At 32.6% G+C, this 25,657-nt stretch overlaps 1 protein-coding gene across 1 annotated transcript in view; it reads left to right on the top strand.

The window, feature by feature from the left end:
* Positions 1 to 25,657, top strand: part of LRRIQ1 (leucine rich repeats and IQ motif containing 1) — a gene marked incomplete at both ends in the record, with an annotated part of 109,381 nt that overhangs the window by 73,793 nt on the left and 9,931 nt on the right. The window contains 3 exons of the mRNA XM_082065663.1: positions 14,311 to 14,443; positions 16,065 to 16,125; positions 21,069 to 21,189. Of these exons, the coding sequence (XP_081921789.1) occupies positions 14,311 to 14,443; positions 16,065 to 16,125; positions 21,069 to 21,189 (315 nt within the window). The remainder of the gene's footprint in view (positions 1 to 14,310; positions 14,444 to 16,064; positions 16,126 to 21,068; positions 21,190 to 25,657) is intronic.

Raw genomic sequence — 25,657 nt, 5'->3', positions numbered from 1 at the left:
AACCAACATATACATAAACTAGTTTACTCCACGTTCACAGCTTTTAATACTACATAAGGCAATCATTTTGGATGAATAGACCCCTGAGTACCGAAGCATTTCAAATCCTTTTTCATTTGACCATTCAGTGACCTGATAACTATTTCCTGTCCCTAAGTAAGGTTGTGACCCAGGTCTTAGAGTGCAAAAGACAGATAATTTTAGCAACAAGTTAAATCCAAATGGATTTGGTTGGAGGGGGTAAAGGAGAATAGATTTGGCTAAATTCCTCTGAAATAAAGTGTTGCAGCACTTGGGTTTAGTAAGTCTAGTTAAAACTAATTGTTGAATTTGTTGCCCTCTGTTTGGATGCCTGGGGACTGTAGTCAGTATTGGGGTGGTTTGTTTGTTTGTTTTGCTTTTACTGAATAATGCCCAATACTCTTTTTACACTTCAAAAAACCAATTGCTAATGAAGAGGTCATTAAAAGTGCATTTTGAGATATATTCTAAGCATTTTCCAAACTGAGTATTTCAATCATTAAAATCATATTGGTATGCAAATGCTATTTTAACGTAGGCCACAGAAAGTGTATAGTCTGTATCTACAAAAGTATCATGAATCCATTTCAGAAATGTTCATCTTGAAAAAGAATTTCCAAGGAATAAGTTTCATGTAATATATAAAATAGCATGTATGGGAGACTTAGATGATTTTACAAGCAATTGCAAGTCAAGTAATTGAAATATTTTAATAAAAATGTACAATCATGAAGTGATATCTGTATAACTTCTATGCTGTTATTTCTATGATGTACATCTTCCAACTTCATAATTTTACAGTTCACTTCTTACCATGTGCAACACAGAAACATTCTAGCAGTTGTTTGAAATTAGTAGGTTTGTGCTGTTTTGATGTATGAACTGCAGATATTTTATCTGGCTTACATGTATAAAAAAGGTAGAAATACTGAATTTTCCAGTTATTTTATATATTTTTTTTCTCATATTCCTAAGAAAGGCTGCATAGAGAGATAATATTTTTGAATAAAATTCTATTCACATGACAGTCTAGAATAGTTCTTCCTTTGCAGGTTTATTGTCAGGTTAATTAATCCAACATGGTTATAATTTCATAATTGCTACAGTAGTAGAATCTTGTAGATAACCCAGGGCAGGTAACGAGATAAAGAAATCCAAGCAGCCAAACAAAAGAACAACTTGATTTCACTTTCGCAGTCATCATTAAGCAAGGAGATTATTAACAACTTCATTTTTTTTAATGATTTCTAAATGCAGATTCAGTATCAGGCTTACTAAGAAATTGACTGTGGAAAGACATTTCCCTAAAGCTTTTGCATGCTTATTGTTTTCTAATATGAAACAAGCTTAGCAATTTTCAGTTTCTGAAGAGGCCAGAGATATATTTTCTCAAAGATAGAATTTAGCTTTTTAAAATGGGGAATTTAGACACTACTGTGTATCTCAAACTTAAATTTACTGAGAATCTGCTTTAGTGGCTGATCTATATTTTGTAATTGAGAAATTCGTAATGAATGTAAAAAGAAAGGAAGCTATGTGCAACTAAAGCAGAAAGTTCTGATTTAACCTACCAATGACCTGGCTTTGTTTGTTCAGATGACAGTTCTAAAAGTGTGCAGAGAATATTCCCTTTTAATACAGTTATTTGCCGCAAGCCGTGACCTCGCTGCCTGTCAGGGAGCAGGTCTGAATTGGCCCTTTCTCTGATATCGTGACATTGCTTCTGTTGCCTCGATTGTGACCTCTGATTGCATGATACCCCTGAGAGTTCAATTTAATAAGCGTGACTCCTGACTCTTAGCCAGGTCTGCCTTCTTAGGTTTTGTCAGACTCTACTTGTAGTCTGGTCTACATATGCTAAAACACTGCATAGGCTGTCATCATACCATGTGAGTTGTGTGCACTGCATTCAAAATTCTCTTTCAAAGATCTTTCATTTATTACAAATGGAAATATTGATAAAAGCTTACTTGGAATCGGTTTTAAAAGTTACTTCTTCCACAGTTATGCTTGCTTGGGATTTTGGGGTTTCATACCTTTGTACAAGTAGCCACTATTATTTCACTATATTAGTAAGCATGCATGTTATTCGTGCATCGTGCAAATTCCTGAATTTAGTTTTGTGGGTTTTTTTTATTTCCCCTATGAGAGTGTTATATATTTCTATGACTTCCCATCAACAATATGTTTGTTCATTATAGAAAAAGTTGGGGCAAACCCTCTTTTTTCACCGTATAATTAACACAGTTTCACAAAGAGACAATACTGATGAGCACCCAGAAGACTGTGAGATGTAGTTATTCAGGACCAGTCAGGTGCAAGCTGAAGAATCTGTTTGGAATCCAGGAGAAGGTGAGTAGAATTAAGATTTTTTAAATGTAATGGAAAATTAAATATCTTGGGTTTAGTGATTATTTTGCTACATCATTGCATTCTTTTCTCCTGTTTTCGTCCTCTTCTAGCCAGAATCCTGAAGGAGAGTCTGTTCAGAGACCTGACTGCCTTGAGGACGATGATGCTGTTCAGACATTTCTCCAGTTTTAGTATCCCTTGATGCATTCACTGCACCAGAATTTGGACAAGTTCAAAGATTTGAAAGAAACTTTCAAAAACTGTGGTACAAGTTACAGAGAAGTTTCTGTATTTACTTACATATAATTTTTGTATTCTCATTGCAGATACATACACCTTTTTCTAGCCTCTGTATCAGTACCTCTAACACACTGCTTCTAATCAATGTATTTTCAGAAAAGCAGGAAGATCTTGCTGAACAAAATAATGCTTTGTGCTCCCTTTTGTAGTTAAATTAAAAAACAGAAAAAGAAAATATTACCATTTCATATTTCTCTATTTCTTCAACTGTTTTAAAGAATTTGGTTCACCTTTTCACTCAGATTGCTTTGTGTTAAAATTGTTCTATCTCGTATGAAAAGGAAATTACGTTAGAATCTTTCTTAGAAAACAAGTTCTCTGATATAAGGCAAAAAGCAGGTATTTTCTTGTTACATTCAAACTTGGCAATGAAATGCTTATTCTTCTACATGGCAGCGACTGTTACAGTGGAAGTAAAATCTTGGTTTGACCACTTAATTTTTTTTTGTATCTTTTAGACAAATTCCCATGTAAGATAATACAACTTCAATAGCCTAATTTAGTCTATAAGGTTGCAAAACTCATAATATAATTGTCTATTCCCTTCTTCTAGAGTAAATAGTTTAAAATGAGCTATTGAAGTTCCTTAATCTAAAGTGAGAGTTTGCTTACCTAACTGGAATTTATGGGGTTTCACCCTTTCTTGGATCAGAACTTAAAGCTCTATAAGTTTCTGTGCTGTTTGCAGGAGCTTAGATAATTGGCTGCAAACAAGCAAAGTTAGGAATGGACAACTCTTTTACCTGTCGTTAGCCAACAGGTAAAGCAAATAATGCTTTTAAGTTAATTAGTTATGGCTGTATTGAAAGCTATTGCAAATATAAACAATGCACATGAGGCAAATTCACCTATTCAGAATCATCATGGTATTTAACTTATTCCCTCCTTTTCAAAAAAATTATATATATATATGTATATGTCAGTGAGTTGGAGAGTTTGGTAGCAAGTTTAACTGAAAAGTTTAGTAAAAAAGAAACTAATTTAAAGATACCTACTCTAAGAATAAAATATTTACAATCAAGCTTACAGAAGCTTAAATTATGGAGTTTTTGTTAAGTGCATTGTCATATTAAAAAAAAATAATTTAGATAAAGGTCTAAACAAAATTATATATAAGGACAATAGGAGACAACTCTGATACCTTCATTCAGTGAGGTAAATCACTCAAACCTTCTCTATATGGACAGAAAAAAATATGCCATTTTAACTATGACTGATCCAAAATCTATATAAGTAAGTAATTTCAATTCCCCTGGGGCTTAATGCTCTTGAATATGTGTTGGTTTCTCTAAAATTATGTATTATGTTTCAATTATTGCATTTTTCATCTCTTTACAAGCTGAAAGTTGCAGTCCAATTAATCAAGAAATCTATAAAAATACTAAACTCTTTCAGACATATGAATTAACAATTAACCCAGGGCAACCTCTAGGTGAATTGTGGTTTTGTTTTGCCTTTTTTTACCTGTCCTTCTTTACAAATGGAATTCCCTTTTTCTTCTTTTTTTCTTCTTTTTTAATAGATCCATAAGACACTGAAATTTGATATCGTTTATTTTCTTCCATGATGTATCAACAAATTAAGTATAACTTAATAAGAGGAATCAGTACTTTTATGCCTATATTTATTTATAGTCACTCTTGAGTTTAGTATTTATGGTTATTTTTAAGCTATATATAAATATATAATAATTGTACACACTTGGGGATTAACTCACGTTAGATGCAGAATCTTAAGAAAAGAACTATGTCTATCTGAGACTTTTTTTTCCATTGAATTCAATTAGCATAAAATCAAACCTTGTTTATACAATGTTTGGCATAATGACAGGCCTGATCTTCAGTAGTACCCCTGGGTTTTACTGTAAAGTAAATTAAACAGCAGCCTTGCACTTAGTCTATGTAGACTTTGTGTGTATATCTGACAATGTGGAGTAGTTCTGCTGTTATGCATTACTGCAGTGACATAGCTGTGAATTGTCACAGTGCCTTCATGAATACCAACAGGTATTTTAAGTCAGCATCAAAAAGTAAGCCAGAAATAGTTTCACCTCCACAAAATAAAAACAATTTAAAATTGAAAATTACATGTGTACATAATAGATAGAATAGATAATGAATTCGTAGGTATTTGTAACTGAACTGCATATTGAAATTAATAATTTCATTATTTCACTTTCAGTACTACTCTGCATTGATAAGTACCAATCATACATGGTACTCCTGTACATCACGTGTGTTGATGAACACGAGTTCTTAGAAACAAGTTCATATATTATTCAGATAACTATCTAGAAAAATGTTTATTCTCAAGAGTAAACATAATAACATTTTTTTAATGCACATTCCCAAGCTGTGATACAAAATTGCTTATTTTAATTGCTTATTTCTGAAAATTATGAGACAATTGTTAATGTGGTATAAGTCAGCTTTACTGACTAACGTCATTCTACTCCTGAGTAATGATTTTTTTTTATTATTATTATTTCTTTAATACTTGACATATGTGTCTTCTTGTTACATAGCAACCACAAATTGTTATTTTGAACAAATCTTTCATTAGATTTGGGGGGGGGGTTGTCCATTTCTTGTACTTTTAAGTCCTCAATACAAACAAAAGCTACCTTAATGGTTGTCACACTCAATCAAATTTATTGTATTTTGTATTGTTTGCCCTCTTGATAGGGGACAACATAGTAGTTGGACCTTCTGCACTCTTACAAAATGTTCTTTTCTGTTTGTTTTTTTTGAGAATTCCTTTAGAAGATCTGATGTCTTAAATAATTTAGCTTGGTTTATTGAATTTAGAGAAGGACGCTCCTCTGGCTTGGGCTCCATACGAAGCGATAATCTTTTCTTGCTTGGGAATGCTGTTTCATTACTGAACAACTAAGCACTTCTGTTCGAGGTCTTGATTGTTTCTGTCAGTTAATATTAAGAACTGAGAATGGACAGAAATAAAATATGTCTAAAGTTTCTCTAATTTTTTTTTTTTTTTATGTTATGCATCTCTTAATTTTCTCCTGAGCAATATAAAATCCATTCCTCTTTTCAGCAGAGAACATCCGTCATTAGGGGTTGTATTGATTCCCAAAGATTAAGAGAAAAACTAGAGATAGAGTCTGTACTAGGCAGATTTGGGGGATGAAACAAAAACTATGTGACAGTGTAATGACAAGGATAAACAAAATAGACTCAATCTACTTCCATCTTATTTCTTCCTTATAATTACTAAGGGATAACTAATCATGGAAATGCTGAACACAAAATTTCAAAATATTTTTTTAGTTCTCCTTGATTTCTTTTGTTCTTCAAGGGCCTTGACTGTTCAAAGATCTCTGGTTAACTTTTGACTATACTCCAAATGGACTTCTCAGCATCACTGGTGGTGAAATTAGCCCATGCTGAGTGGCTGAAGCAGCTAGTGTATAGACTACAGAATATTCTGCTCATGGAAGACTACACAAAAGATTAATGTGAAAGTACATCATAGTGCTGTAAGGTGGTTCTTTTTAATGTACTTTTTGAAGCTGTAAAAACCTGAGTGGGTCTTGAAAAGTGCCGATTACAGGAAGGAGTAGTTTCCGTCATGAACTCGTGTCATTGTATGCATGTGGGTAGAATATTATCCCTGTAGCTTCTCCATTTTCATAAAGTTGGGGTTTGGTTTGGGTTTGTTTGTTTGTTTGTTTGTGGGTGGGTTTTTTGTTTATTTGTTTGGGTTTTGTTTTTTTTTTAAGAAGGAACCAACTTAGCTTTTCAAGCATGAAACTATTTCATGTTATTTCACAACCTATACATAAAAAAATTCTTGGGTGGCTGGATTGAGGAATGCTAGTCTCTTCTTTTTAGTTGCAATGCAGCTTCCATCTGTTTAGGTTTTGGGAACCTGAGGAACCTGTGTGTGCCCGTATATGTGTCTCTGTGTGTATGTAGGTAGATGCTGAGATATTAAAATTTTCATATATATACTCTTCATTGTATTTGTTGTCACTTGTTTTACACATTGCTGAGTAAAATACAATCTGTCTTCACTTTTACCACAGCATTAATCCAATATGAAAATCTCTGGCTATGCTAATAGTAATGCTGTTTATTATATTATTACCACAAAGTAACTGTATAGTGTACTGGGTGTGAAGAATTTGATGTGAAGAGTTTGATGTTTGGTTGTTTGTTTAATCAAAGATTTAACAAATGCAAAATCATAGACTGTCACGAGAACTTGATATTTGCATTTCCAAACTTGGAAGGTTTCTGAGAAATTAGAATCTTAACATTTCCAAATGTTTGTGCAATTTTTTCTTCCACTTTTCTATGGTGAATAATTCACACAGCCTTTATCATTCTGAAGTTAAAATAAATAACCATAACTACATGTTTAATTCCAGTGTTAAATGACTGCTGTAGCATTCTGAAGAAATAAAACAATTTTGGTGAATATTTCCTTGACATAAATGTGTTTGAGCAGTAGTCTACATAACTTTAAATGTAATGGTTTAAATGGTACAAAATTAACAAGTTTAATCAAATGGCAGAATATTGTTTTGTTTTCTGGTTTATTTTTTTAAATAAATAATTCTTCATTTGGTGGACAAGAGAATCTCATACAATTTGTTAGAGAGTGTGGGCCTGTGTTAAACTAGTGCTCTACTGTTCCTTTATTTTTTCTTCCCATCTCTATGACTTATTTTTTATTGACCCATGCAACCGATTCTGACATTATTATTGTTATTAGCCCTCCGCTGTTCAATTCCGATATCTCTCCCCAAATAGACCTTCAAGTTCTTATCCAAAGATTCACTGCCTAAAGTGTATCAGAACAGTCATAAATTAGCAAAAAATAAAATCAGCAACTGTATGTGTGGCAGCTTCCTGTACACACCTCAGGTAAAATATTTGTTTAGGTTTATAGACCAACTCAAAAAGATGTTGTATGTCTTAGGAAATATCATTATATGAAACTGATATTGTTATGAAGGACATTATAGAAGATGAGAAATTGTGTTCAATGTAAATGGAGGAGTACAGAAAGTGGTGACAGCCCATAGAAGTTGTGAAAGTTGGATAAACCGGAAGGAAACAGCGTTTGATGCTGCCTTGAAGTCTGTGCAAGGAAAGTGAAGCTTATGAAGTAATTCAAGGGGAAAAGTACCATGTTCACAAGAAGAGTAGAAGACATGAGCAATTTAATAAGGAGAAATAGTTTGCAATGTATTTGTGTGACCAGAGGGTTGTAGTGAGAGATTAAATAATCAGGAAATACTGAGAGAACTTCATTGACACTGTTGTGATGTGAATAGAGAAAAATAACTTTAAATGAGGTGTCTTAAAATACACCACTGAAAATTAATACTAGGTTTTACCTCAAAGTGGGGAAAGGAACGAAGTAAGCATATGCAATAAGCTAGAAGTAAATACTAATTCTGATAAATAGTATTGGTGGTGTATTCTGCAGAGGCAAGAACAAGTAGCAAAATAGAAAAGAATGTGTGGGAAGGTCCAAGTATGAAATCCTGTTTTCCTTGAATTCGGAAGCTGAAATTTGTACAGTTTCTGTGGTCCGGGAATCTCAGTGAAAGGGTTCAGTTTTTGCATAATCTAATAATAAGCAGGATGAACTAAGTAGATGAAGTTTTATTATTGGTGTTAATCACTCAGATATAGAGCACAGTGTGAAAGACAATGAAAAATAGATATTAAAACCAGGAGAAAAAGAATAGCCAAAATAAAGACTAAGGTCTTAACTGAGAGTGTGGTGAATACCCAGATTTGGTGAAGGAAGAATGAGTGTGAGGGTTAGGTCAAGAACAGTCATATGGTAAAAAGGAGATGATTACAATAACAGATGAAGAGATTAGAGAAGAGAAGAAGGTTTGCAGATGGAATAGTAATATAGTAGACCTTATTTATAGTCTGAAAAAATATGAAATATCTAGTAAAAAAAAAAAGGTACAAATTTTAGAAGAAAAAACAACTTTTATTTTTCTTTTTGCTTTTTGCTTTCATAATTTTTGAAAGGCGTGCTGTTTTGGGTTGATCAACGCTCCCATGTTCAAAACTCCTTGTGATGTAAATATTAATGCATTTTTAAACATGATATTTTGCAGGTCATAACCTGATTTGGTATTTTTGTGAAAAAAAAAAAAATCTGCATTTCATCTTTTGTTCAACTGTGGGCTCAGACACTGCTAGAATATTTTTATTTATTTATTATTTATATTTTTTGTTTCATTCATTCTATCCCTAGAGATGGAAATTTATTTACTCTAAAGTTACTCAGATGAAAAAGTAACATCTAAAAATAACTATTCCATACAGTATAGCTAGATCACAAGCAAGTTTCTATGTTTTTAAGTGCTAAATACCACTCTAAATACCATTCTTTTTCCAAAAACAGTATTTTGGATGATCAATATGTAATGCTTAAGTCTATTTAGTGACTTCTGACACTGTAGAGTACTGACAAATGTGTCAAGATTTTTGTGGAAGAGAAGAAATTCCTCTCATTTCTCTAACAGTCTGCTATAGTTTTCTGGGTGGTTTGGGGGGTGGAAGTGGTGGGGTTGTTGTGGTTTTTAAATTATTGTTATTTTGCTATCTGTTTTCAAGTTCTTCAGTTTCCTGCCTTGGTAGCAATGTTATTACTCATGTAGTTCTTGCTCTCTGTTCTGTGTGTATCATAGAAATTGTAACAGAAATAATGTGATTTTGTTTTTTTGACTAACATATGGAGAAAAATGAGATAAAATTTGGATTTTAGGTTTGGGATTTTGAGACTATTTATTAAGATGTATTATAGCGTAACTTTATGGTAGACATTGGAGAAATTATAAAAATCCTCACGGGTTATATATAATTTTAATTTTCATTCAGAATAATCTTTTTATAGAGTTCGTACACTCATATACAGATTCACATGCACACGCGCTCGTAATATATATTGCTGGCTAGTAATGTATACCAGAATACTGACAGATAAGAAAAATGTCAATGTATTAATAGCATAGACATGATTTTTATACCCATGCTCAGCTACTTAATTACTAAATTAAGAGTACCATTTCCAGAATACATATTGAGAACATTAACTCTGGTCACAGATTTTTTGTATTAAGGGAGGAAAACTTAGAATGCTGAAGAAATTCCAAGCCCTTCTTTCACATTGTAGGTCTTAGTTTTCTTAGTCTCTTACTTGATTTGTATTGGACTTTGTATGATGCAAGTTTTGAAGTGAATTAAATCATCCTCTAAACACAAAATTTAACTGTAAAAGATTGGATACAGTGCAGACTTCTTCACAGATTTCTCTGTTTCAAGAAACATATGACTTATTAAAGTTATACGTTTTATCTTCCCATTGTCAACAAATAGATTTAGAAAAATAATCACCGTGTTGAATCAGGTTCCTTAGCATCCTGTTGCATATAAAATGGCACATAAAGTTGCATATAAAGTGTTGAGTAGCTAACTGGGGTTTAGAACAATCATGATTGGTGTTTTCTAGGAATAAGATCTGAAAATTAAAATGGAAAATCTGAAAGATCACCCTGAATTATGTAACCATCTTCTTTCTTATTGCATACTGGCTTGCTCTTAAGAACACTTGCCCTAGCACTGAGGAATGTGATTTTGAGGTGCTCCTTAGCCTGGTGAGATTTGAATCTCCAGCTTCCACATGTCAAACTCTTCCCTTTGCATATGCTTCAATCCTCTTTTTAAAGCTGACTGCTACAACTGAGGGCACAAGATGCATCAATCTTGAAGAAAAACCTATGAGAAAAAAACCTGTCTAGAACTTGAGGCTCTTCACCAGATATAGTTCACAAATTCTTAGCCCTTCTCCTTTAACTCACTCAAAGGATTATCCAGAGATACTCTAATTTGAAGTCTCTAAGTAGCATCTCTATTTTAAACCGAACATGAGTCATGTTGTCTCAGAGCATGCCCAGCAAAAGAATTTGACAGAAGGAGGATGACATTTTTCTGGATCCCAAAGTTCAGGTTCTTACAGGTTTGCACATTGATTTGAGGACCTAGAAAATAATTTATGTTCCTGTAATGGTCAGTTCCAAGGACATTTCAGGTTCCCAGGCTCTTCTGAATAAGTTCTCTCTACTTAGATACCCATGTTCTGTAGGAAAATGGCAGTAGGCGCCCCTGAAAGCTGCCCTGGATCTGACCTAAATGCACAATGTGTGTGTGGACTATTAATTGGCAACACCTAAAGATCATTACTGTATTAATGCCAAATGTAAGACCAATCTTAAATTATTAACGTGTGTTTCATATTTAAAAAAAAAAAAAGAAAAAAGAAAAAAAGAAAGATTGAAAGCTTAGAAGTGATAATCTAATGAGAATACAATACCTCTGAAGTTTATTTGTATTTTGATGGAGTTGTGCCTTCTTTGATGTATTACTTTTTTCTTTGATATTCTAAGAGTTGTCTGGGTTTAACAATTAAAGATTATAGGTCTGATCTATTTCAAAGATGCAGAATGCTTACAGCTCTTTGGGACTTGTGTGGAGCTTGTGAGTATTTGTACTTCTACAAAATCAGGTCCAGGTTTAAAAAAAAAAAAAAAAACAACAGCCCTAATTTAAGAAAGCTATCGAGCAAATGCATGATAATGATATTGATACACCAGCTCCTCAAACACATGATGTTCATAAGTGAAATAGAAAAATGATAATTCTGTATTTTAATTCATACCATATTATTCTTTCTTAAGTATTAAAAAGAGAGATGTTACTATTAAACAGTAAGAGTATGAGTATGTTCCAAATAAAAAGAATAGGATACAGCTTTCTGCAGCATTATTACACAAATTATTGACAGTGTCTGCCCATTTGAGAAAAAAAGACACTATTAACACTAATACGGAATTAGAAGACTCTGCTTAATAGCATATATGATTTTAAGAAAAACACCCTATTGTGTTCACTTTCATCTTGGTCACTTTCTTGTTTCAACCATATTTCAATAATTAACATGCAAAAATAAGTAAAATAAATTAAAAATAAAATGTTATTAAATAAAACCAGTTGTGTTTCAAACATAGTTCACCCAAAATTTCAAACTGCAGTTTAGGCAAATTATTAACAATAATTTTGGAAACATAACCTGCTAATTGAAAAGTGTTCATTTTTTTGTAAGTTTCATCATAGCTTATTGGATGTGCATCCTCTTTCGACTGTCACTGACACACAGACTCAGACATGCAGTTCTAACGCTGGTTTTAAATTGCTACATTTTAATGGAGGAAAAGATAACAAACATTTTAGTAAATGCATAAATAATGCTGATCCTTTTTAATAGGAAGAAGTAATTCTTCTGAGAAAGATAGTAATGCTGGACCAACTTTTCTGCAAATAGAGATAAGAAAAAAACCTAAAGATTTATTGGGGAATTATTCCCCATTGGAGAACAAATGCTGAAAAGCAGCAGGCTCAGTCTCCAGAACTGTTCTTATGAAGTCATACAGAATGTTTCTTACTGCTGTTACAAACTGGCATCTTCTTCATCTGAAGAGCTATAAGAGTACCAGTGTGGTTGCAGGCTTGTACATTTCAAAACATTTTCATTACATTTTCAAAAGGTAAATGTCAGAAAAGCGTACTCCTGAACGACGAACAGGAGAAGGCAATATCATAAACTTAGGAAAGAAGACATGGCTTCCACTTTAATCAAGGAAGTTGATTAGCTCTGTAATTAGGACTCTGTATTTTAATATTTGGCACTGCTTGAGCAGTTCATTGCTTGGGCTTTTTAGTCAGCCCTCACCACCTCATTTGGGTACAGTGACTGTCCATCCAAGCTTCTCATTTTCTGTCTTCTGAAGAAGGTAAATGAGAGTTCTTCACATCAAATGAGGATAAATTCTTCTGCCTAAATTCTAGTCTGTAAATCACTAGCAAGACATTTGGCTTCATATTCTGGATCAGAACTTTGCCTAATTTTAATAGGCTACTTATGGTTTTAGCAATTTAACATGTTCAGCCCAAGGAATGGATTTGGTTTGAATAGAGATTTTCTATACCAACGGAAACTGAGAGGACAACCAAAAGGCATTTGTATTTCAGACTATGAAATAAGAAGCTATGATACTCTAACTCTTAAAGCTAAAGGATAAAAGCAGTGAGCTCACTGCCAAGCCAGGTAAAATGCAAGTGAGGAAATACATTTCTCAGCTTATCACAGAATCACAGAATGTTAGGGACTGGAAGTGACCTTGAAAGATCATCTAGTCCAATCCCCCCACTGGAGCAGGAACACCTGGATGAGGTTACACAGGAATGTGTCCTGGTGGGTTTTGAATGTCTCCAGAGGAGGACACTCCACAACCTCCCTGGGCAGCCTGTTCCAGAAGGATAAGTCTAAAAAAATACTACAGGTAATGTAGCAAACCTCTTAAAAGGAAGATTGTGAATAGCCTGTAACTCCAGTTTATGTTGTCAAAACATGAATGAAAACTCAGGCTTAAAATACGGAGTGTGAGGAAACCATTCACCTCAAAGGCAGTTCTGACATCTCCCACCATTACAGTTATTGATAGTTAAATCATTCATAGTGGGCAAATGCACTTGATACAAAGTGAGGTGACCTACGTTATTTGCTGGTTCAAGTGCAAAAGGACAGGCATACTCCTACAGTTTATTAGGAGACTTCTAGTAGCTGCTGAATATACCTATCACCAACAGATAAAAAAATCTCTGAAGGAAAAAACAGCAAGAAGGAGGATAACCCAGTGTCATCTGAAATTACACTAAAGATAAAAAATAAAAAACTTTTGTACAAAAAAACAATAAATGTTTTCTGCTGTCTCAAAAAAGCCCTGAGTAGAAGCTGCCAAAAAGACATAACCTATGAACTTGAGATATAAAGGTGGAAAATAAAAAGTTATTCTAATCCAATAATGCCACCATAGAACAATGACACTTCTTCTGCAGGCTCTTTCAATTCTGGCATCCTCTTCCTTATACTTCAAAATATATCTGGTATTCAGCAGAATGGCCCCAAAAACTGAAGAATCTGCAGAATTTTACAGCTTTTTTCCATAATGTCACTATTTTATTCTCTTTGTGTGGCTTTTATGATCCAAAACTAGGTAGTAGTTTTTGAAAAATAGTATCATGTATGCAATTGCTTTGAAATCACCATTAAAACCTCTTAATAAATCATATTAGTAAAAGACAGATCAGAAGATTAAGACTGCCATGTGGCCACTCTTGTGTATGGTTGTGATTTTTTTACCTTATAGATTGGTAAATGGAACTGTAAATATAAATGAATGTGTATTTTTTTTGATAGCACACTAAGTAGCATTCACAGATGCTGTGATGAGCAATTTCTGTATAATATATATTTCAGAATAAAGGAGAATCTTATTTCCCAATAAAAACAGATGTATTCAGAAGGCCAATATTTAATCCCAAAAGAGAAAATAAATTAGTTCAAAATTAATTCAAAAGTATTTCTTAAATGTATCTGAAGAAATTCAAGTTGGACTATTTGCAAGAAAATCAAGTAATTACCTTTTTTTTTTAAGGCAATACATTCAAAGTTATCTAAGGAATCTTAAAACAAAATATATTTTAAAGAAATAATGGAAGACAGGAGTATTTTTTTCCTCCTCAGGTGAAAAAGAAGAGTTTTCTCAGCTGGATACTACTTTAGATGAGAAATTACGAAGGAGAAGAAACTTTACATGCCAATGGCTTCATACACAGCTTTTGGATTATGAAGCAGCCAGTTCCAAAAATACAAAGTGGTGAGGTCATTGCCTTTAAATTAAACAGTTGTTTTTTGTGTTTTGCATTTTGTTTTTTTGTTGTTGATGTGGGTTTTTCAAAATTATTTTATTTTATTTTAAATTTATCTTATAAAATGAAACCTAGGTTAATAGTTCTAAAACAAACGTGACTTTTTAGCTAGCAGACAGTGCGCCATATTTCCAGGTCCCAAACTTGGTGCCCTTTAGAATCAGTTTAGTTGTCATGGTACAGATACTTCTTCCACAGTGATAAGAAAATGTTAAATGGTGCAGAATCTTATGATAAAGATCTACATAGCTTTATGCTAGCAATGCAGTCTTTTTAATGTTGTAAAGAGTGTAGAAAAAAGTGCTTATTCATCATGTATTTTATAGCTTTATTGGTATATATTATGTTTTTATGTAATTAGATCAACTGTAACATTACCTATATTGTTAGATTTGATTAAGGAAGTAAAAAACCCACTTTTTAACTAGGTAGATTGTAATTATATTTTGTCTTCAAAATACAAACCAATTTTTTACATCTTCATAGTATACTTTTTGTTATTAGACAGGTAAAATATTAAAAAAAATAAAATATTAATCTCATTTCCTAAACTAACATGAAGACATAGTAAGTATATTTTGGTCATAAATTCCATATAAACCATTGATATCATAGTGAAGTCATTAGTAGACTCAATGCCAATCACCTCTAATTAAACCAAACAAGGTGTCAGTAGGCAAGTAATGAGTTTAGTGTAAGCATTTAAGCTTTATTTTCATTAAAAATGTATTTCATTTTTAATGAAATGGACTGCATATTGTTAAGTTTTGTATGGAAAAATATTGTATGGAATTTTGTATGGAATTTGTATGGAAAAATGTCTAAGTTGTATCAATGATTATAGGAAGTATCTGTAGCAAATATTCCTTCGAAACTATTTATCTGTCAGTCATGTTCCATAATAGTGAAACATTCTGACTATTGTTGGAGATAACTGCCATGAACTTTTAATTTCAATGAAAACACTAGAGCAGAACATGTAAGAATGTTTGAAAGTAAGAAGACATGGCAATGTATAAAATAGGGTTTTTAAAATATTATTGTTGCCTCTGCAGACATGTGCTATGCACTCGTATTTGCACTGATATTTTTTAAGATTATGATACCATTTTTGAATATGGCAACAGTCCCACTAATCTCCATTGGAACATCACTAGTAGACTGCTTAGAACAGCTGATACATTTGGGTAACTGAAAACAATTTTATCCCTACATAAAGTAATGTGATAACTGATTTTGCTATAGTTTATGCCAGTTCATGCAAAAAATTCATGCATGGTCGCATTTATTGACGTATTTTTAAATTAATATTTTATCATAGAAATAAACAATATTAGTTATTGATTTCTTTAGTTTAATGTTAAGTACAAATATTTTAACATTAATTATTTTGATACTTTAACATTATCAATTAATATGTATTACTCTGATACATTTTAACCATGGAATTATTTCAAATAGTACAGTTTCTAGTTAAGGAGGAGTGTTTCCAGGAGCATATTCTGTCCAGGTATTTTAGTGAAACCAGTACAGTGGGTTTTGTTAATTTCTATTCTACATTTTTCCCAGCTGTCATTTTTTGCCTGAGTTAGATCCTGTGATACGTGACAGCAGACGAGTACAACTTGTGGTAAGAACTTGTTTCCTTGTGGGATTTTGCAGAATTCAGCTATGCCTTGATGGTGTTTTCAAATGCATACTTGGTCTAAAAACAACCAGGAGATTTTGGTTTTTTGACTGAATATAATTCTTTAATGTTCTTTCTATTTGGCAATCAAATCACCCATTGATGGAGATCAGAAGAAGATGTTTGGGCACAAGAACCCATGTGTGTATATAGGGTTCTAGTTTCATAATCTGATACTGGTTTTGGTTTTAAGACGTTAAATCTACTGTGTGTTTTTTAAAGCTTCTAAATCAACCTTTTAAAAAGTGTTTAAAAAAGCTGAGCATGGTTCAGAGTCAACTGCATTATTGACTGAAAACATGTTCTTGTCAATCAGACAAGTTTAAATGTTATTAAATTCTGTAAGTCACATATCTAAATCACTCTAATATGCCCACAGTGTCATTTATCAAAAGACAGTAAGTGGGACTTCTATCTTAATATGGTGACGTTATTAGAAACAGTGTATAAAACCAGATTATTCCTACAATTTATTTTCTATATTTTTTACATCATAAAATGCCCTCTACTCTTATCATGATTCATTCTTTTCTTTGCAGTATTCAAAAAAAAAATATTTTCTGAAATGGGTAGTTCTATAGGTTGGCAGGACAGGGAATATGAGCAATTTAACAGTCTGAAGATTTACAAAATTAAAAGACTCAGTATCAGAGATACCAAAAGTTCCTCTGATAGTGAGCAGTGTTACAATACCTACAGGCCAATTTATACTGTGTGTAGATATATATACACACACTTAACATTTTATTGCCAAATTAGCAATATTTTTGTTGATATAATTATGTAGGGGTTAAAAAAAGAAGCAAAAACTTACAAACTATACAGAATTAGTGTCTTATAACACAGAATGTTGCATAAAAAGTATTTCTTGGATTATGTGCCATATGCCTAATTCTGTACTCTGAGCAATCTTGGCCCTTTCCAACCTCTGTCTTTCTAAGCTTCACCAGCTATGCAATATGCATGTTTTGGAAACACACACACTCTTCTAAAATTCCCTCTTGAAAAAATGCTTTTAAGACTTATATGTTACTATTACTACTCTCTTTAAAGCAGATTTTGTCAAAGATTTTTGTCTGGTGTGAGGTGCGTCCAGATCTTATGTTTGTGTTAAAATTTACTGGCTGAAATCATTAACCAGGTGACCATTGTGATGGGTTTTGGTTGCAGCAGCACTAATAGTCGTTTGTTAGGCAAAGTCTAAAACAGTAATCGCTCTAATTTGAGCAAAACATAATCTAATAATGTTATCTAAATTACACATTATGTAATTTTCAGTAAGCATATGTGCACATAGGTAGATTGTATCTTATTTACAGTAGGCAGTTCTGTCCACAGAATACTGCTGTAATCCCACAACAGTATTATGTGGTGTGCCCACATAACTGGCAATGTTATGGGATTGTCACAGCCTGTGCCACATAATTACACAGATGTTCCACATGAATGAAAGACAGAGAAAAATGCAAGAGAAGAAAAAAAAAAAAAGAATAAAATTATAAAATGTATTTCTAATACAGAAAACAGCACTATATAGGCCATGAAATAATGATGTAGTTAGTACACACAGATGGCTGGAAAATCATGGTTTTAAAATTTATACGGGTTCTCTTAACTTTTAAAGGTTGAAATGTGGATGTGAACAATGTGAACATGCTTCTAATGCTTTTGCACAGTAATTCCGTTAAGAGCTCTGAAATCATGACAAAAATGAAGTTAACACTTAGCTGGAATCATTATCAAAAAGTTGAAAAAATTCTGGTAAACTGAAAGAAAGAGGAAAACATACATTTAATTTAAAAAAAAAAAAAAAAAGAAGAGGAAAGCCTTCCTGGACATCTCTAGTGGTTTATTCATATGCTCAGTCATAAAGCTTCCTGGTGTGTAATAGGATCCCTATTTAGTATGTGTTCCATAAGCCTGCATTCTGAAGGTACTAGATTAATATAATTTTCTAACTGATAGTTATGCACATTCCAAGAATTTAGGGCATTCTTTTTCATGGATACAAAATGGTATTTCAATGGTTACATAATAACAATAAAGTCTTAGCTGTTCTCATTGGGGAATAAGACCTATGTGATAACCTTCAGTAAATCTAAGACCTTATGTTAATCTTGATCATTTTTATGATTTTGCTTGCTACTAGTACTACATAAGTGCTTGGGAAGGCATACTGACAAACTGGGCACTTGAAATTAATATGGTTTTGTTAAATGGCAAGTAGGATAGGTTTCCTGATTCATCTCTGTGTGTAGTTTAAGTTACCTACATGGTTAACCACTTCACTGTTAATCAGCATCTCCAAATCATTAAGATATAACTTGAATTTAAAAGCACTTATTACCTTGGAATGCTGCAGACTATCTTGATAATTTAACACAGGAATAGAAAAATATTCAAATGCAGAGCTGTATTCAAGGAAAAGGTTCCTTCAGACTGAAATTAATTTCCAATTAATTGGAGAAAAAAAAGAAAAAGGTTTGTAGTAATAAAACTGACAAAAAGTCTGAAGATTTAAATATGGTGATCACTACAGATGGAAGTCCAACACTGCACTCTGTGAAAAAGTGCACCAGTATCTTAAATTTCTTCCAAATTTTTGGCTCTAAGCTATAAATGTAAAAGGGAAGGTTTTAATTAGCTTCAGAGGACTTTCAATTAGCTTTTTTACAAAGCTGAAATCAAGTTTGCTCCATTGATTAATACAACCTTAAATATTACTCTGACTGTAATTTAAAAAATACTGTAATTTAAAAAAATACTGTAATTAACAAAAATTAAAACACTTATCTTTATTTGAAAGAAAACTATGAATATTTTACATCAGAGATACAAGCACCCATATTAAAATTTTGCATATTACACTGAATATTGTAGCCTACAAGATGATGAAGCCTCAGATTCTATGATGGTAAGAACTGGATAATAATTCCATGGAAAGGTTAGTTGTTTAAAATACTGTGGTCTCCCAGGTCTTTGGAAATTGGGACATTAGAAAACTTCTGCTGTGTGTTGAAATGGGTTAGATGGAAATAAAAATTATGAATTTGATTGTTTGCATCTCTCTGAGCATCACAATGATTGCCTTATTTCTCCTAAGACTAAAAGCTTTCTATTTAGAGATTTTGAACATATGGAGCTCTCACAAGCTTAAACCAACTGTAAATATTAAGGCCAAAAATATAAAGAGTTAGCAGAATTAAACTGTTACTCATTTCAAAGTTTCTTGACGCTGCTACAGAATAGAAAATAAAATATTGTTGTTAACAGCAATAATACAAACTTCTGCCTCTTCAAAGGAAAACTATGAAGTCGTGGTCATTAACACATGAAAGACAAGCATCAGAAAACAGAGGATAAACTTTCTGTACTGACACAGAGGATACGCAGTCACTAAGGAAGAGTGTAAAATATCTGTATCTTTGGAGTTGGTTTGAAAATGCATGAACTTTTTAATGAATTTTACATTAAACAGTGACTGCGTAGAGACAAAGAAATGAAACAGGTCTCCATTTCATCTGAGTTCTCTAAGTTAGACCCGACTACAAAGCTTGTCCACATTGGTGCAGTGCTGCTCTTGGTACAGTGAGCTGGTTTGAACAGGAAGTCTGGAGATTGTCTCCTCCAGAATAGCTTAAAACTTTATATTAACAGCATTTTACTGAGAAAAAGGGAGCTGCAGGTTTCAACCCCCCAAGGAAGGAGTTGAGATGCAATCTCTCATTTCCTGATTGAGCAGTCTAACTACTATGATGTTTTGCAAAAGTTTGGTGACACTACCACTAGCATAGTCTTTCAGTTTTTTGTTGTTAGTTTGTTTTTATAAAAAACAAATGCTACTCGGTTAGACATCTAGGTTCTGAAAGGATTTAGGACTTTTCACCCCAGATAGAGGAAGGACTTAATCTGCCTCCTGGACTCCACTTGTGAAGATCCAGAGACTAGAAAATTTAAGTATGTCCTCATGTTCAGTACTTCCAGCTGATGGGCCCTGCACTGGGGATTTTGTAGATCTCTCTTCTGCAGTGTCTGATGTTTCTCTGTCATTGTTACTGCCCCTCAGTACCTAGCCAACAGTATTGTTAGATGGCTTCCTTTGATGTCTAATAGCTTTTCATTTCAAGGAAAGGGAGTTCTTGTTGAGTAAATGTGAAGTCATTTCTGCAAAACTAACCATCTACCATTTACAGTGTGTGGTATCTTCCAGGTCAGTATTTTTAAACTTTGCCCTACATATTCCCAAAACAAAGACCCATTGCTAAAATGACATATGATTTTCATTTCTATTTTGCCATACTTATGTGCAGGTAACAGGCCTTATACCAAAATGTACTACCACTGGGTGTTCGAAGTTTATAATTCATATAATACCCTTACCTAAAGTATAATTAAAATACTGTCTGATGGTTATGGATAATTAGAAAAAAACTAAAAGATTAAATTTCTTACTGGGCCCTTGACTGATTGAAGTGATACATGTCCTGGATAAAACATAAATATTACAGAAAATAATCCAATATGGCATCTCTGACATTCAACTGTAACTTAAATTATAGACTGGTCAGTAAATGATCTTAAGCTGTTTAAGGTTTCATCAGCCATCTGCGAGATTGATTTTCTTCAAAATTACTGTACTAAAATGTTTTCTTTTGTTGTTGCACTGACTCAGATCACAAACCACAATTTTAAGATCGGCTCTTATTTACAAAAATGCTTTGACATAGTGCATTTGTTCAGCCTAGGCAACAATAAAGGATTGTGGTATCATTTTGAAGAAGGTTGTTTGACAGACCCTGTTTGTTTATTTGGGGTAATGTGAGCTGTATTCAGAAAATGTTATATTTTGTTTCATGATTGTGTACATTCTCTCCCACTGCTTCCAGGCAAGCCCTGTAAGCAGAGAAGACATGGATTTAGACCTTGTTTCCATGACCAGTGGAAGTGCTTTGACTGAGAACAGAGAAAAAAATACGCAGCCACACAGACACTCAGCAAGATCTGCAAGTAAGTTACGTTTTTTTCCAATATTCGTTTTAAAGATCACTTTAAAATCCTAGGTGGAACTGAGCATGCTTGGAATCCCTAATAACACATGCTGCTTATCTTTCTGTTTCTTTCATACCTAAGACCTTTTGATACATTTTCTACAGTTCTGTTTAAAACACACGTCATTAATATCAATAGACTTTCTTCTTGTGATTTTAACCCACAGGAAGTTCCCTGTGACGTATGCTAGGTCTTCTGGTGATCAAGTTCTTAAAAGATTTTATTTTCTCTAGATTATAAAACAGTTGGTTTTTTAATGTTCTCCTTTTTTTTTTTAATTTCCCCAAAGAGGTTTATAAAATATAGCTTTTGTTAACTGAATACCAGAACACGTATCCTACCCAAGCCACAGATTTCTGTCATGTTGATTACCAATTATGCTGTAGTATATACATGCTACTGAACTTACTATAGCTCAGTGGCAGAGGATCCTTTTAAAGCCTTATATTTTTACCACTCTTTAATGTCATATAAATTAACAAAAGGTTATATGTATATATATAAAGAAAACAAACAAAAAAATAAAACAAAACCTGTAAGTCATAAAATGGTAGCATTTTAAGTTTCATGATTTGTGTTGTGTAATATAACTGAAGAAAAGCTTAGCATATTTCTAATAATATGATTTACTTTATTTTGTCAGTTGTGTACAATGTCTTTTCCAAGTAAATAAATCTCCAAACTCCAAAAATGTACATTATAGTAAAAATATAAGCAGTATTAAATAACTTTTTGGACAAAATTATTGAAATTCTTAAAACTGTTTCAGTAGTGATGTTTATTGAATGCTTTGTGTCTAAATAGAAATCAGGTTATTTTGTAAATTATATGTAATTACTGGATTTGCTTTTTTGAGAATGTTTTCATATATGCTGACTGTTCACTTTAAATGAAAAACAAATTAAAAGTTAATAAAAACACATAAAAATACTTGATATCTGTATTTTTCTGACATACTTTGTAAAGGCTTTGGAATAAAGATATATTTACATTATATTAGTCCACCACATGCAAAAAATAACAAGTAAGTACAATTTGTCCGTGCTTGTTCACTTGATTTACATTCCTAAAATTAGAATAAATAAAATTTATCATTCAAGTCTAAGGTAATTTTATCCATGGAAAAAGAATATGATACTTTCTCTCTGTGCGCCGTCTTAGAAAACAATGAATTTTGCTGTTTCTCTCCATTAGTTAGTGATGAAGCCCCACTATTTAAATTAGATGAGATTCCTAACTGCTACAATCCTGAATTTAGGTGAGACAAGCCTAAGGTACTGACATCAATGGCAAAATTCTCATTCTATTAATATATTCAGAATAGTATGTATGCATATCTTGAATAATCGAGTTAAATAGTGTACACTGCATTCATATTAATGTATAACTGCTGTCTAGATTGCAACCCACACTGTATTGCCATCCAGAAAAATAAATGAGAAAAAGCTTTTAACAAAGAACTTCCCTATGTTAGGAGCTCGAGAACAGTAAAGGAAAAAAGTGTCATTGTATTGTACCTTCAAAAAGAAGGGACTAGGAAAGGAGCAGGAAAGAGCGATCAACTGGCAGTCTCGTAAATGTGAGAGACAGAGAGACAGTTTGCAGTGTCTGGTAAGATACTTGTATCAGTAGTCGATGAATGAAGGAAAAGGCTCAGGTCTTACAGCTTTCTATAGATGTCTCTTATGAGCATCTATAAAAATATTTTCATGATGGATTTCATAAATTAAACACTGATGATACTTTAAATTGTAATGAATGTTATATATAAAACCAAACATTACTATTATGTTTTTACAATTTATATGCAATATTTAAACATGTTTATTATATTAGTTGTGTTTCCTAAGGACTGTTGCTTTTCAATTATCAAAATTAAATTATTGACCCTGTGGTATCCTTAATCTGAAAACATTGGAAATTTGTCTTTATTTATAGTGTATTAATTATAAAATAACTTCATGTTGTGTTGTCTCTCTTGGTTTTGCCTTCTGAAATATTTAATGAAGAAGCCTAGAAACTATTTTAGTGTTTTAGTAGGTGTATTCCCTTTGAGTTAGCCTGTGCTTGTATTACAGAAGAGCATAGAAAATATACTGTGACCTTAGCGGTGCTGCTATTTGAATTAATTGTTAAATCAAGTTCTTGCATCATTATTTTCAGGAGAATTCAACTTCCATGGTTTGGCAAGCTTTAATTAATAAAATGTTACTAAGTTCACTTTGCAACATCCATAATCCTGATTGTTGCTCAGTATGATTTTTAATTATTGGTAGGAATTCTTTGTTAAACTGTGCCATACAACTGAGAGATATTAGTATCTATCAGAGTTATTAGTTGGGAGTACCATATATTGTTTCTTATAGATAGTTTGTAATTCAGTAATTGTATCAATAAAGTGTTGAGTTCCTCCAGACTGAAAAGTGAGGTCTAAAAATGCAGGATAAATTATTTTTAGATATATTTACTAAAAAAAAAATCTTCAAATATTTATGATATTGAAATAAAATGCATTTTATGTACTGTGGGGACATGATTGTGTATCGATGGTCGTGGGGTTTTTTTGAAAGACAAAACATAAAATGTTTCAGAATTATTACCCTTTAATTCAGAGGGTTTTTAGAAAGGCCCAGTCAAGATTTTCAGAAATATTTTGGGGAACTGCCCAACTTTCATGTACTTTTTATAGATCTTATTTTCCAAGGGTAGGTTCTTAGAATTCCTAGTTAATTCAAAGTTCTTATCACCCAAATGTACTAATATTTTTGTGAAAAACCTGAATGGGCTGTATTAATCCTAAACTAACTTAATTCTGTTTCTTGACAAAACAAAATGAATTAAGGACTAAAGGAAATGCTGTGGACATAGTATATCTCAGTTTAAGGAAAGCAACCGTATACTTAAAGTATTTGATGTGGTTCCATGTTATATGTTCAAAGGGAAAATTGACTGTGGGTTAAATTCACCCTGTATTTAAAGAAAAAAAAAAAAAAAAGTATAACCTAAAGAAAAAGTAGCAGTTGTTCAGTCAGACTTATTAGTTACCTGTCTAATTTAGGACCTTGCTTCTATTGATGGCCCATATGTTATGTTCTCAAGCATACTAGTTCATATTCCTTGCAGAAATAATAATTTTTTTCTTTATACTCCCTGGTAACTAATTCTTCTTTTCTATTTCTTGAGGTGTTTTTTGGGTGGGTTGTTTTTTGAGCATTTTTTGTCCATTCTTGTCTGACTACTGCTAAAATCTTACTCTCTGTAGTACCTTACGGCAATAAGTTGCAAAAGCATGTGTGTTAGAATGACCTTTTGCTGATTTTATTTTCTGCCTTTCAGTTTCACATACACTTACTTTGGTTTTGGTATTTTTTCCCTGATGTATAATTTCTCTGTAATACACATACACAAACCATGATGGTTAGTAGCTTACAGTCAGAGTTATACAACATTCAAGTATCAGTCCTACATTCATCGGTATTTTCATTAACTTTGTAATTATTGGTGTGAATTGCTGGAGGATTTTTTGGTTTTGGTTGTTTGTTTGTTTTTTTTAGTACTTTCCAGAACACTGTTACTGTAGTAAGCATTAAGTTGCAAGATGGGCATAGAAATATTTTTTTTAATATTAATGTCCAGTTTGTGCGTACGCTTTGACAATCATCAGATCCATTCTGTCTTCCTAATCTGATTCTGGCTAGCCAATGTTGGACCTTTAGATGAGTCTCCTATATATTTGCATTGTCTACCTATTATGACAATTTTGTGGTTTTCTTTTCTCTGCAAATCTTAAACTTTGTTTTCATTGTACTTCTTGTCTTGTGAACTACAATCTTTTGACAAGGATTTCCAGAAGCACTAGAACTGCAAAGTGGAATGCAATAGGAGTTGTGCCTCTGACTGTTATTTAAAATATTGCCCAGAAGTTCTAATTCTTCTCTTCCCTGGATTCTAGTCTTTCAGAAAGCCTCTGTTATCAGTAAAACACCGCTTTCCAGAAAAAAAAACAAACAAACAAACAAAAAAACCTGAATCTTGTCATTTGTTAACCACCTCAAGTTCAAAAGGCAGCCCATTAATACTATCTTTATTATAAAACATTTATCAATTTTGTTTATCATATAAATCCAAATGTCACCATTCTTTTAGTCAGTGAAAGTAACTTAATGAAGTCTAACAATGCCTTGTTTACAGTAGAAAGACTTAAAACTCAAAGAGAAAGAAAAAAAGAGTAACTTTTATTTCACTTCCATTTTTACATATTTCTCAATTCTTATTTTTCCTCTTGATGGCCCCCACCTTGGTTTTTTTGCCTTCTTTTCTTTTGATAACGAGAGTTGTTAGAAAGCCTTCAGGTTTTTTTTAAGCAGTGTGAAGTACAGCTTCACTTCTTAAAAAAAAAATCCTATTTTCTCCCTTCTCCTTAACA

This window comes from Streptopelia decaocto (assembly GCF_964273445.1).
Source record: "Streptopelia decaocto genome assembly, chromosome: 1".
NCBI lineage: Eukaryota > Metazoa > Chordata > Aves > Columbiformes > Columbidae > Streptopelia > Streptopelia decaocto.
Note: the sequence above shows the minus strand (reverse complement) of the source record. Positions and strands in the feature narration are given on the sequence as shown.